Here is a 15245-nt window from a genome sequence, read left to right on the forward strand (position 1 = left end):
TATTTTCCCTGCTGTGTCCCAGTTCAGTAGCCGGGGCAGCAGTAGTGTATTGGACCGCAACCCTGATGAAACCGGTTTGATACAGCGTGAAGAGCTGTGTGTTAATTTATTTATTTTTTTCTTTCTTCCTGGGTATACCTGCTTTGATTGTGTTCAACTGTTCTGCAATTGGGTTCAACAACCCTCTGGGCTGGAGAGCTGCCAGTCTGTAGCACTCCATCACATTACACAATTTTTTGTGGCCGCCACTTAATGGCATGAAAAATATTTCAAACTTGGCATATAGCATCTTTAGTCCCACCCAAAACAGCAAACAGCAGTTTATTATTACCAATTCTTAAAGACACAGGAACAGAAACAGCTGGAATGGAATGTTCTTAGGGACAAAGTTAGAATTAAAATGTATATTATTATTATTAATATTTAATTTGAATTTGAAATGGTTTTAGGAGTCATAACAACACTCATAACAACTCCTGTTTTTGATCTCTGTATCTCTCTCTGTGTTTGGATTGCCATGACTGTACTGCAATCTGATGCAGTGCTGTCTCTTTAAAATACACATCACTCTTTCAGTTCAGACACACAGCAGCTCCTAATGAGGCTCTAACACACAGGCTAATTTAATTTCTCTCTCTCTCTCTCTCTCTCTCTCTCTCTCTCTCACACACACACACTCAGACAGGGTGAAATCCAGCCCAGAGATATTCCTTGCACACCTTAGAGACCTTCAGAGAATAAACACATAATCGAGACAGAGCTGCAAGAGAAAAATGAGAGTGAGATTGTGAGAGTGACAGAGAGATAGAGGGAAGAGAGAGAATGTTATCAATGAATGAAAATGGACGAGTCTCCTGAGGCAAACAAGTGGTTGCCAAACAGAGAGAGAAAAAGAGAGAGAGACCGAGAGAGAGAGAGAAAGAGAGAAGCAAACATACGTAAGAAAAAAGATAGAGCAAAGAGGGAGCAAAAGATAGAAAGAAGGGTCGGAGAATGATAACAGACAGCAGACAGAAAGAAAGAAAGAGAGAGAGAGAGAGAGAGAGAGAGAGAGAGAGAGAGAGAGAGAAATTGACCAACCAAGCTTTCTAGGAGGCGTGTGTGTGTGTGTGTGTGTAAATAACCCATCTAAAGCTGTCATTCTGTGGATAATTCTTGAATTAAATGGCAGAGAATGTGTGTGCAATGTTTTATTTCACCATGTTGCGGCTGGGCATCTGTGTGTGTGTGTGAGTGAGTGAGTGTGTGTGTGTGTGTGTGTGTGTTAAGCAGGCAGGCTGCTCTGAAATGAGGCTGGAGCTTCCAGGGAGAGGGAACGATGGATGTATTGGCAGGACAAAAGCCCAAGTCAACAGGTTGAGCTAACAGCAGGTGAGTGGCTTTGTCTGGCCAAATACACACATACACACACACACACATTGTATTTCAGTCTCATCCAAATCTGTATAAAGTCATGGGATAGCAGAATCACAAATTGATCACAAAGTGTTGCCCCAGTGGACAACTTGAGAATGGCCTCTCCTGTATAAGTTGTGAGGTGTTATCTTGTGGCCAGAGTGCCATGTGTGTACATGGAATACATAGTATCACCCACAGTGGACAGTAGCGCAGTGGGTGGTAATGATTGTGACCAGCAGCATCTGGTTAGAATTATCCATGCAAACAGCCAAGTGCCTTAAAAATCAGAAATCACATCCATATCCAATCCATATTATATGGAATGTTAGAGTAATTTTCTTGTCTTAAGAGAGCCAGAACAGCAAGGATAAAAACACATTTATGACAACAGTCAATGAGAAAATGCTCAGAATCATCAAGTTTTTAATAAAAGAAGAAAATTGGCAATTTATGCAGTGTTTTTTTATTCTATCATTACATTTACAGGATGTTTTGCCTCATCGTGAAAAACATCAATAAAGCAGCATACCCCGCAGCTAATGGAAACTATACAGTACCATTAAAAGGTTTGGACACACAGTAAATTCTGTTGTTTTCCATACTTTTTTTAAATGTTCTGCATTGTAGATTAATATTAAGTCTTCCAAACTATGAAGAAACATATGGAATTATTTAGCAAACAAAAAAGTCACCTGGAATTCAGGCTTTCAGTTAACAGCTGTGCTGAACTCATCAAGAGTTAACCCTTGTGTGGTGTTCGGGTCTGTGGGACCCGATATCATTTTTCATCATATGATACTAAAAAAATATTTTTTCTAACTCAAACTCATTGATTGGCATTGGCTCATTTTTTGTTAAAAATATAATAATCAAAACACATTTTTCGATAAACTGTACCCCCCCCCCCCCCCAACCATTTATATTACATACAGTCTGTTTGGCCAAGGGCTAATAAACATTGCTTCATTTGTAAATTTGAAACTAAACAAATTTTCTACTCATATCTTGAGTTTAATTCTTTTTCTTTTACATTTTATTAAAAAAACTAATAAAAAAAGAGTAGCACTTTTTGAAAGAAATGTAACATAAGAAAGGTAAAGGACAAATATTAACCATGTAAGCTGTTTATATTGCTTGCAATTTAGGTGAAGCAAGCATGTGTAAAGCATTTTAATGTAAAATTGCTTAATTTTGCTGAATTAAATTCAAGTAACAAAGTAAACGAGTAACAAAAATATGAACACCACACAAGGGTTAATTTAATGAATTTTGAGAGCATCAGTTGTAAAGTAGTGAAGAGGTAGAGTTACAGGTATACAGTGAATAGTGAATGAGTAATGTTCATATCCATAAGAGTAATGTTCTAATCCAGATTATGAGAAGAAAAAAACCTACTTTAAGAAAAGTGCAGAAGAAAACACCATCAAAAACATCATGTTAAAACTGGCTCTCATCAGGACCGTAAGGAAAGGAAAAGCAAGAGCTTCCTCTGTTGTACAGGATAAGTTTATCAGAGTTACCAGCCTCAGAAACCACAAGTTAACAGCTCCCCAGATAAGAGCAACTAAATTCTTGTTTGTTTTGGTTTGTTTAACACTTTTAAGTTACTACATGATTCATTATGTGTTCCTTCGTAGTCTGTATTACACTGAATGAGAAGGTGTGTCTAAACCGTGAACTGATCTCAACAGGTCTTATAGTCATTATTATTAGTCATTTTAAACTGATGCACTGCAAAAGAAAGAGGTTAAGGGGTAGTGGTCCAGCGGTAAAAAGCTCTGCCACTATGATCAGGAGATTGCTGGTTCAAATCCCAGTCATGCAGCTTGCCATCAGCTGCTGGAGCCCTGAGAGAGCACAATTGGTCTTGCTCTCTCTGTGTGGGTAGATGGAGTTCTTTCCCCTCATCACTCCTAGGGTGATGTAGATCAGCACAAGGCTGCGTCTGTGAGCTGATGTATCAGAACTGAGTTGCTGCGTTTTCCTCCGAGCGTTAGCGCTGTGATGCTACTTGGTAATGCTGCATCAGCAGTAGTTCCTTGTGTTGTGGCATCACTAGTGATGGGGGATATATAGCTGAGTAGCAGCTGAATCAGTGGGACAATTGCCCTAGCTAAATAATAAAAAAAGGAGAATATTTGAAATCAATTCATCCAAAAAATAGAGTGACGTTGAGTTCACTGTAAATCTTGCCCACTGAGAACAGATAGGTCTCCTGATCATATCAACCAAGACCAATATTGTTCTGTCCTTGTCCTGGCACCCACCTGCACAGCATATTTTAGAAGATTGCCTGCTTTAACACATTCACTGCAACTCTGAAAGGACTTGTTAATAAGCTGTTTTAATTAGTTGATTTAGGGGCGATAGGTGAAGGAAATGCCATAAATGCCCACAGAGCTTTAAACAGTGTCCTGATTTCTGGGATATTATATCTGCAGCCATCAGGGAGCTGCTATCAGTATGCTGGAGAATCCCGCGAGTCACTGGAAAAGTGGGATGTCTGTGAATAACATAAATAACAAAACTAACATTTAAAATATATTTATGATACAAAAAGGTAATGATAAAAATACTGTCTGTGCTTACTGTCTATATACTAGCAACACTTCAAATGAAATATTCAGTAAGTACTGGGAAAAAATACTAATATTTAAGTATACCTATAACAAGTTCCTATTAAGAGTAGGGTTAAAGGGTTAATACAGCCGCTGTGCTGTGTGTGCAGTGAACGCAGGCACTGTGTTCAGACTGTGCTCCGTTCCAGTGGCCTGACGAATAAAAATAGCAATAGCATGAAAAGCGTATTGCTAATTAGCACAATTTTTTCGCACATCTAATCCCGAGTCCCTTGGCGTCTCTCTCTCTCTCTCTTTCTCTCTCTCTCTCTTTTGCTCTCTCTTTCTTTCTCTCTCTCAGTCTCCAGCCACCTGCTGCTTATACACACGCTATTCTCCTCACACACTCCTCTCTCCATCTCTCTCTCTCTCTCTCTCTCTCTCTCTCTCTTTTGCTCTCTCTTTCTTTCTCTCTCTCAGTCTCCAGCCACCTGCTGCTTATACACACTCTATTCTCCTCACACACTCCTCTCTCCATCTCTCTCTCTCTCTCTCTCTCTCTCTCTCTGCGTGTCTGGCTGCCTCAGTGTTGTGATGGAAACACAGATACATTCCGCTCCTTCTGTTTGCGTGTGGTTTCTCCGCCGGCCGCTCGCTCTCGCGTGATGAAAGCATGTTATCAGTCTGACTGCAGCTGCCGAGCAACAGGTACTGCCTTTTCTTCCTTCTCTTCTCCATTAGCCGAAGTGACTGCTCCAATTAACCGCATAGCATGACTGTTTCAGCCGTCACACTGGAACCGCCACAGCAGCGATCGTGACCGTGATTCCTGCTTTCGGACACAAATGACCGTCTGTTTAGTGAGGCTTTATCGTGTTGGTGCTCGCTGAATGTTCATGGTAATGTCTGAACTGAATTTAGCATGACTGGGTGGATTTCAGCATTGCATTCTGCATGTTCGCATATCATTTGTGCACTGAATATCACTGAAAAGCTGTGTTGAATTGAAACAATAAATTTAGCATGTTCTGTTCTGATGAAGTTATGCACTCACATTACATTTACACACGTTTTTATTAATTTTTTTGGCATGTCTGCATTTAATTTTTGCTTTGACTGTTTTGAGAATAAAGAAATTACTACATTTTGCATGTTTACATTAATGTAGCAGTTTTCTTTTCAACAGTATTCATTGATTGCCCTGTTTTATTGTATTGCATTTCTTCTACATTACATATAAAACATTTTTAAAAGCATTTATACAGCTATCATGTTTGCACTATTTTCATTACATAACATTTGCTTAGTTCACACTGAATGTTTGTTTGTTTGAGTTTAGCATGCTTGCATATTATTTATACACATTGAACGTGTTTACATTAAATTTATACATTAAATCTAGCATGTTTGCATGGAGTTTATGTATTTAGAGTATCAATTATGCATTAAAATGATACATTTAGCACTTTATGAGCTTACACTGAAACTATTAATTAAATAAAGCATGTTTGCATTATAACTCTATATTTTGCTTTTTATATATAGTATGCATTTTTTTCTTCACATTTTGAATGTTTGCATGAAATAAGTGCATGAAAAATGTATATTGTGTCTGCACCAAATACTTCTTCACATACATTTTCTATAACTGAATTTATTTAATGCATATATTGAATGTGTTTATTCATATATATATATATATATATATATATATATATATATATATATATATATATATATATATATATATATATATATATAATTTTGGCATTAAATTTAAGAATTTTAGCCCTGAATTTCTGCCTTTACTTAAGTAGGCTTTAATTTAAAACATATATTTTTATGTTCTGTATTTAGTGTGGCTTTGGATACTTTTAGTTTCTTTCTTTTTCTGTCAGGAAGGTTAGTTGCACGACTTCAGAGAAATCTGGACGTACAGTTATATTAATGTCTTCTTATCTTTTAATGATTAGATAATAGACTATTTTTTTTTATAGCTTGATGCTTCCTGGAAATGATTATTTCCTTACAGCTATATCTAAATGCAGGCTAGTAAAAAAATATGCTTAGGTACAAGTTTTTACATTAAAACAATGTCATTTTTAAATTTAAAAATACAATTACGTGTTCTTTTCTTGATAAACCTCCTTACTTGAAGTCACATGTATGTGACGTGATGTGATTATTTTTAAAGGTGATGTATTTCCAGATACAGGTTGCATAATGCAGAGTGTTGGGTGTACAGACAGTGAGATGAATATAGAGGGATGTGTGTGTGTGTGTGCTCTCCACAGGCGGGCTGTGGCGACTCTGAAGCTTCAGGATGTTTGCAGGATGAAGCAGGACCATGTGTAGTGTTCATTATAACCACTCCCTGGCGAGTATGAGCGGCGGAGAGATGGTGGCGTACTCTCTGACGCTGGAGCAGAAGACGGCGTTCGCCTTCGTGGGAATGCTGCTGGTGTTCCTGGGCCTGCTGATTGTGCGCTGCTTCCGCATCCTGCTGGACCCCTACAGCAGCATGCCGTCCTCACACTGGGGGGACGGGCTGGAGGGACTGGAGAAAGGGACGTTTGAGTACGCGCTTACCTGATACCACGCCCATGTGTGAGGCCACGGCCTTTACCTGAAACTGCTGTTGCATTCTGAGAGCTTTAGAGGCTTGTACTCCTGATCTGGAGTAACAGTGCACACCGTAGGAATTTGATAGGCTTGAGTGTCATCTTGGGAAAACACCTTAACACCTTTACGTGAGAACACAGGTTCACCTGAGACCACAGCTTCACCTTTACCTGAATACACAGGTTCACCTGAGACCACACCTTTTACTGAGACCCCAGACTCACTGGAGGTCTTACCATTAAACGGGACTGCAGCTTCACCTTTACCTAAGACCACATCTTTACCTTTACCTGAGAACACAGGCTCACCTGAGGCCATTAAATGGGACTGCAGCTTCACCTTTACCTGAGAACACAGCTTCACCTGAGACCACAGCATCACCTTTACCTGAATACACAGGTTTACCTGAGACCACAGCTTCACCTTTACCTTAGAACACAAGTTCACCTTAGGCCACACCTTTACCTAAGTCCACAGACTCATTGGAGGTCTTACCATTAAATGGGACTGCAGCTTCACCTTTACCTGAGAACACAGCTTCACCTGAGACCACAGCATCACCTTTACCTGAGAACACAGGTTCACCTGAGACCACACCTTTTACTGAGACCCCAGACTCACTGGAGGTCTTACCATTAAACGGGACTGCAGCCTCACCTTTGCCTGAGACCACAGCTTCACCTTTACCTGAGAACATAGGCTCACCTGAGGCCACACCTTTACCCGAGACCATTAAATGGGACTGCAGCTTCACATTTACCTGAGAACACAGGTTCACCTGAGACCAAAGCTTCACCTTTACCTGAATACACAGGTTTACCTGAGACCACAGCTTCACCTTTACCTGAAAACACAGGTTCACCTGAGACCATACCTACTGAGACCCCAGACTCACTGGAGGTCTTACCATTAAACGGGACTGCAGCTTCACCTTTACCTGAGAACACAGCTTCACCTGAGACCACAGCTTCACCTAAGACCACAGACTTACTGGAGGTCTTACCGTTAAATGGGACTGCATCTTCACCTTTACCTAAGAATGCAGCTTCACCTGGGACCACAGCTTCACCTTTACCTTAGAACACAAGTTCACCTAAGGCCACACCTTTACCTAAGTCCACAGACTCATTGGAGGTCTTACCATTAAATGGGACTGCAGCTTCACCTTTACCTAAGAATGCAGCTTCACCTGGGACCACAGCTTCACCTTTACCTGAGAACACAGACTCACTGGAGGTCTTACTGTTAAATGGGACTGCAGCTTAACCTTTACCTAAAAACACAGCTTCACTGAGACCACAGTTTCACCTTTACCTGAGAACACAGGTTCACCTGAGGCCACACCTGTAACTGAGACCACACCTTTATCTAAGACCACAGACTCACTATAGGTCTTACCGTTAAATTAGACTGCAGCTTCACCTTTACCTGAGAACACAGCTTCACCTGAGTCTACACATTTAACTGAGACCACAGACTCACTCGAGGTCTTGCTGTCGAATCCGACTGCCACTTCACATTTACCTGAGACCACAGACTCACCTGAGGCCATACCTTTACCTAAGACTGTAGCTTCACCTAAGGCTACACCTTTACCTGAGAGGATAGCCTCACTTTCACCTGGGACTACAACCTAGCCTTTACCTGGGAATGCATCCTTAGTCCTCACTTTCACCTGAGGTTGCTGCCTCATGTGAGACCATACCTTTATCTGTAATTGAAGTGATTGCTTTAACTCACATTACCTTTCCTCACATTACCCATGGTCTCACCGTCACCTGTGACTTCAGCCTAGCCTTTACCTGAGAATGCATCCTTAGTCTTCAGTTTTACCTGAGATTGTAGCCTCATGTAAGACCACACCTTTATCTGTGATTAGAGTCTCACCTGGGACCACAGCCTCACCTGAGACCATCCCTTTACCTAAGACTGCGGCTTCACCTGAGGCCTCACCCTTACCTGAGACATCCGCCTGTTCCAAGACCTCACCATCACCTGAGGCTTCAGTCACACCTGAGGTAATGCCCCTACCTGAGATTACAGCCCCACATGAGACCACCTGAGAGTGAAAGTACTTCCACACAGGAGACCCCACTCATTTTCAGAGTCCTCTCCCACTCAGAGTCTGAAGCAACCTGCTTACCTGAGGCTGCACCCTTACAGAAACATGCCACGTGTCACGTGAAGCCACGTCCATACCTATAGCCACGCCTTTACATGAGACTGCAGCATCACTTGAAGCCACGCCCTTACCCAAGGCCATGCCCTTTCCTGATGCCATGTTCATGCCTGAAGTGCACAACTGCAATGTCACCTGATACCAACCCTTACCTGGGGCCACGCCCTTGTCAGAGACTGAGATGACACTTAAAGCCACGCCCTTGCCTAAGTCCACACCCTTTACTGAGACTGTCATTGTGTTGTCCAGCATTCCAGGAATATTTCTCATTCAGAATAACGGTCAGCACCGTATGACTATTCAGACAGTTGGAACTACAAACTGCAGACACGCTACAAGTGAAACAACCTGTATGGCTGTGTGTTTGCCATGGATCTGGGTAAACAGAGGCTGTAAAGGTTTAAAAAACAGTCAGAAATGAACATTACAATTCATAAACACACTAAAGTAAGTCAGACCTATCGATGCACCATCTGAATGTTTCTGAATGTGACCACAATCTCACATACAGTGTAGCTGCGGCCAGGAACACACCCTTCACCTCATCCTTACCTGGGATGACAATCTTGTTTGTGATTAATACCACTACCCAGGACCACACCTGACCAAATGTGGCTAGTGGGAATTGATGTTGGAATGATGTCATTTGATCGGTAAGCTAATGCACAATCTAAAGGTCAGCTGCACCGGCTAGACAGACGTTCAAGCGCAGACTAGTTATAACACAAGTGTTTACTAAGTTACGTGTTTACTAAATTAAGTGTTTACTACCACTAAATATTACCATCAAACCGTAAGGAAAGGCTAGTTACTGAGGCTGCAACCTCAACCTAACCCACATTATTACCTGCAGCCACACCATTCATTATTTGAGGCCACACCTTTTCCCTTATTTGCATATTGCTGCTAGGTGATTTCTGCAAAAATAGTCCACATGACAGAACCAAATGGCAAATTTTCTGGGAAGAATTGAAATATACACTTTGAAACATGTTTGGACCCATAAGTTTTTAAAGCAAATTCTGATCTGTTTGAATAATCTCAGCTACTGTTAAGAAGAAAGTATTTCACACCAGTGGCTTCCAGCAGCTCAGCCATTCAGCTTAAACAATCCAGTACAGATGATACAAACAATGAACTAATCGTACATTGGGCTATATAGATGCTGCATTGTTAACAGGGTAAAGCAAGTCCAAATACACACAACTAAAACAATATAACTTAATCATGGAAGGCACCGTCCAGTCAACTGCAACATTAAACCAGCGCTAACATTAACTAGCTCTTATTTTAGGGACTGCCATCTCTCACAGATTGGCTCATGCGATTGTCTTTAATGTCACTCTCTCCAGTCTATTGCCTGGGAAACAGGTGCTACCATTAGGGTTGCTGCGGCGGATGCAGGTTTGGTTTAGGACTAAACACCTGTTACGGACAGGGGTACTTTGAAGGGGACATATTATGCAAACTCTCTGTTTGCGTGATTTTGTATTTCCACTTATATAAATACTATAAACACTCCAAGTGCCAAAAAAATCCATCCATCTGTTTTCTGTAAATCAGTCGAAAGAGTTTTGGTCGGGAATTATATGCTTCTATGGAGCCCTTATTACGAGCCCTGAAACCACCCCCTCACCCATCAACCCCCATCAGAGCCTCACCCACTAGATCAGTTGAAGATCAGCCATTTCGGTCTGCAGACTTTATCTGATGAAGGGATCTATACCTACTGTTCATACTTTCATATAATGAGTTTTGTGTTTTTATCTCAGTTAAGCATGAAATAGCTTGTTTGGGTTTTGCCATTTAGCGCACTCTAACACTGACATGTTAAATGCTCAGCATTCATTGGGCGTGGCCGGCAGCAGCTTATTTGCATAAAAACGTCAGAGCCCTTAAACAGCTAATTTTGAAACTGACTGAAATTGGCAAGAATAGAGCTCGTGAGATCTCGTTATATGAGATTGATTTTGTGCAAAGGACTTTATGAACATGTTTTTGTATAGCTCATAGAACTATTCTAACTTGTGCAAAAAGAGATACAATATGTCCCCTTTGAATTGCTTTAACATTAGGCATTTTTCGCAACATTAAATGATCTTCCAGAATAGGTAGGACTCCTCACCTTCTCTCCAAAGCAGGCAAATGATATTTGCAAGTGTTAAAAAGCAAGTGACAAGTTCTAGTAGAGCAGGGGTCGGCAATTAAGTTTGGCTGTCGGCCAGATACTTTCCAAGCCATTACATGGCCACAAAAAAATATGTTTTAAAAAATGAATTGTAATGGGATGGAGTGCTACAGACTGGTAGCTCTCCAGCCCAGAGGGTTGCTGAACCCAATAGCAGAACAGCTGATCTTAAAGCAGGTAAACCAGACCGGTCACGGTCCAATATACTATCGCTGCCCCGGATAGTGAATTGGGACATGGCTGGGAATAAAACGCCCTTATAAGGAGATGGGGAGCCCAAGAAAAACGAGAACGGGCGGAAACCAAGAGAGTGAAAGGGGAGAAATGTAAACAAAAGCTCCCCAGAAAAGTGAAAAGTGACCAGATGTTTCATGCCTATTGCCAACCCCTGTAGTAGAGCCTTACATGTACTCTTCCAGAAAAAAACATCCAGCTTCCAAACACAAAATCAGCTCTCCCTGCATGGTGCCAGCACATCACTTCCCCCCACCTCCCTCTCTGGACTGGACAAATCGAAATCAGAATCTCACTCCATTAAAAAAAAAAACAATTACAGGTTGGCAGCCCTGTATTATTTGAAACCATGAATAAACATGATAACATGAAAGCTAGCGACACATAACCTATTAGATTATTAGCTAAGATAGCTAAGTACCCATACAGTTATTAGCTGAAAGAGAAACACTGGTGCCTAAGCAGAATTAGTGAGTTAGCTTATAATGCTAGGCTAGGTGTTACCACAAAACAGGGTATCACACTCCCGGTGCCGGTACAAGTTTACACAGAACGCTTTACTATGAAAAAAAGACGAAGACGAGATAGAGACAGGGTGTACATCTGCTGTTCTTTTTTAATGCCTTCCTGTTGTAGAAAACCTGAACCTCAGCGCTGAGTCACTCCATGGTCTACTGTGTGGATTAATATATTTTTTTATTAATTGGTGGGAGTTGTGTAACAGAGGTAAATGCCAATCAAGTGTTTCACTCATCTTTCACAGTCTCTCTCTCTTTCTCTTTCTCTCTCTCTCTCTCTCTCTCTCTCTCCCTCTCTCTCGGTGTGTGCCGGTGTTTTTAGTGCTGTGAATTTGCCTTAAGGTCACTCTGACTGGGTTTTCTGTGCCTTCATTTAGTGATGGTAGAATACCTCCAATGGGATGGTGTTTATGTCTGTGTGCGTGAGTGTGTGTGTGTGTGTGAGTGTGAGTGTGTGTGTGTGTGTGTGTGTGTGAGTGTGTGTGTGTGAGAGATGTGTGTGGGTGCAGTAAGGCCACTCATACTGTGGATTTGTATTTGTCGTGTGGAATAAAATTATTTTGATTTCTTTTACCCGTTGGGTTTTTTTATAGTTATTCTTTGCTCTTTCAGACAATATTCCGGCAAAATATGAAGTAAGATTAATTATCAATATAATATTTCTTATATCATCAGATTACATAACTTAATTTCAACATTTGTACCTAATTTTAAATGTTTAAGTAATTATCTACCATACGTGTTTTACCGTTTGTGTCTTACTGGTAGATCATAAATAATTCATAAATAAATCAAGATATAATGCTTAAACATTATATCATATATATTTAGATATATTATATAACTAAATATCTCTGTCTGAAAACCATTTTTCCAGTTTTCCTCTTTGTACTTTCAATCTCATTCTGTGTTGGCAGTCTTGTTTCTCTGTATGTGAGCGTGTTCCCAGCTGACAGAGAACATTATAACAACGTTTAGCAATGTTTTAAAAAAAGATCCGGGAAGGTTAGAGTGTAATATTACAGAAATAACATTCCTGGGACATTAAAAAAAAGGTACTACTCTAAGTAACCATTAATAAACTAATTGTCAACCATTTATAAACCCTAATAATATAATAATATAATATATAATATAATAGTTTGCAGTACAACATTATTAGAATGTTTCTTACATAACATTCCCAGCTAGACTGTTACGGTTGGGGTAGGTGTTGGATCCAAGTGGAGAGGAAATCTAGAATAAAAATATTTAATTATATGGATGTATATGTGTATAAATAATTTATTAGTCAGTTATATTAATGGTTTAAAATAATAATGTTATATGTAATGTGCCTAAGCAACTGTTTCTCCAAGGAGGCTGAAGAATGGGTGGGGGGGAAAAAAAACCTCACAAGAGGCGTGGAAAAACAAAAAGGCGGGGAACAGAACTTTATTCTTTTTTTGTGGCTTTCTTTTCAGATCTCTTTCCTTCTTTTGAGATCTCCTGTTCTTTTCTCTTTTTCATTTCTTTTATTATCTTATACCCTCTGTTACCGGTCACCACTCTGCAAAGGTGCATCAGTTTATATAGGTTAGTTTATATAGGGTAGTGCACAGGTGCAGCTGGTTGACACTGATCACCGCCGAGGATTCTGGGAGTTGGAGTTTTGTGTTTTGGGATCTAACTCTACCATTTCCTCCCCTATGTCTACCAGTCGGCGGTGCAGCACTGCCCATACCATAGATGTAACACCACAGACGGGAGTCAGACGCTCGCGCTAAAAACAAAACGAGGCCTTATTATAAAGCACGTGAACAGATAGCGTAGTCAGATAACAGGCGTGGGTCAAAGCCAGAGAAACAACCAACCAAAACATCAGAGCCGAATCACAAACCGAAAACGAAACCATTAAACAGAAGCAGAGTTCAATAAACCAGAAAATCACAATACAAACAGAACAAAAGGATTAGGCAGAAACGTAGTCGAAAAGAACAAAACAAGGGTCATACACGGGTAATAAAGACAGAAGATAAACGCTCAGTATATCGTTGGAAATACAGGGAAAATACCTCGCGACACGCGAGACAAACAGACAGGTATTTATACCTAAAACTAAATTACAAATACATGAAAACACAGTCTAAAATTCTGGTGACGTAGAACGCCCGAGTGAGCCGCGGTTGGCTGAGTCCGAGCGCGTGGTGTTGTCAGGTGCATGCTGGGAGGTGTAGTTCCGGACCGGGGATTGTCCATAGACGGGAACGGCAGAGTCAGAGAAAGGAACTACAGAGTCTGTGGTAGGCGTGACAATAGACGAATACTGACATTACGGAAACGTTAAAGGTAACTTTACTGAATTACTAAAACTAAAATTAAAACATTGACACAAGAAAAGTTGCAGTAACCTAAATTAGAACATTCTAAGAAAACTTGTCAGATTGAATGTTAATTGTACTATTTAGAAAATGTTCTACTAGCCAAAAATTGTTAGCTGGGTTCATTGTTGTAACATCATAATCATAACTCATTCATTGGCCCATTTTCTAAACACTTTAAGATGTAACAGGATTTATTTTTTTTTTTTGTGATTTTGCCAAACAAAACTCCAGCTCAAGACCAACTGGTCAACAAGGCAAACTGTTCGTTAACTAGCTTTTTTTTCCATTTTATTTCTAATTTCTTTTCTATTTTCTGCCAATTTAGCTGATTGTATGACCCATTCAGCTGCTACACAGCTGTATATCCCTTATCACTAGCGATGCCCCAACACCAGGAGGGTAAAGATGAGCACATGCCTCCTCCGATACATGTGAAATCAGACACCACCTCTTTTTGAACTGCTGCTGATGCAGTATTGCTGTTTAGCATCACAGCGCTAACGCTCGGAGGAAAGCGCAGCGACACTGGGCTCACAGACGCCCTGTGCTGATTGGCACCACCGACCAAAGTCGTTAACTAGCTCTTGACCAGCATAGTGTGTTTTCTTTGAATGACCAGCTGTTTTTAAAACAGGGACAGAACAGAGAAAATCTGTTAAAGGGTTAAAGAAGAGAATGTCAATATTCTATACCAGTTTAAAGGTTCTCCAGACTCACTTCTTCTTGTTTACATAAGTGGATTCTTACATTTTTATTGCAACCAAAAGATGTAGTTGGAAGTGCAGAATTGAATCTGCTGACACATGGAAATGAAATGTAAATACCTTATACACCTGCTTTTTTACTGTTTTTTCTAAAGAACACATTTATTTTGTTGGGGTAATTTCTCTCTACTCCCCAGGGAACACTTTCTACTAGACTTTTGATTTGATTTGTTTTTGAGAATATGTTGCATTTAGCAAAAACAGCATAAGTGAGGTCAATACGTTCTACAGCTCTACAGCTCAATCCTGGGGGTCTTTTATTCCCCTCATGTTTTTTCTGCTCTAGAGAGTCCTATTCTATTGGCAATACTATTCTACAGGGATTAGCCAGGCTGTGAGTGTGAGAGCATTTACACCACTCTGTCAGCAACTGGTGCAACTAAAATACAATACCAGTCAAAAGTTTCCATGTGTTTTCTTT

The 15245-nt window shown here is 40.4% G+C and overlaps 1 protein-coding gene across 1 annotated transcript; it reads left to right on the forward strand.

The window, feature by feature from the left end:
• The first annotated feature begins 3639 nt into the window (after window positions 1-3639).
• Window positions 3640-12270, forward strand: ctxn2 (cortexin 2). Its single transcript, XM_022687017.2, has 2 exons — window positions 3640-4664; window positions 6251-12270. Exon 2 carries the CDS (start codon window positions 6304-6306, stop codon window positions 6547-6549), a length of 246 nt encoding a protein of 81 aa, XP_022542738.1. The 5' UTR covers window positions 3640-4664; window positions 6251-6303; the 3' UTR covers window positions 6550-12270.
• Window positions 12271-15245: the final 2975 nt, after the last annotated feature.

This window comes from Astyanax mexicanus, chromosome 9, assembly GCF_023375975.1.
Source record: "Astyanax mexicanus isolate ESR-SI-001 chromosome 9, AstMex3_surface, whole genome shotgun sequence".
NCBI classification, from domain to species: domain Eukaryota; kingdom Metazoa; phylum Chordata; class Actinopteri; order Characiformes; family Acestrorhamphidae; genus Astyanax; species Astyanax mexicanus.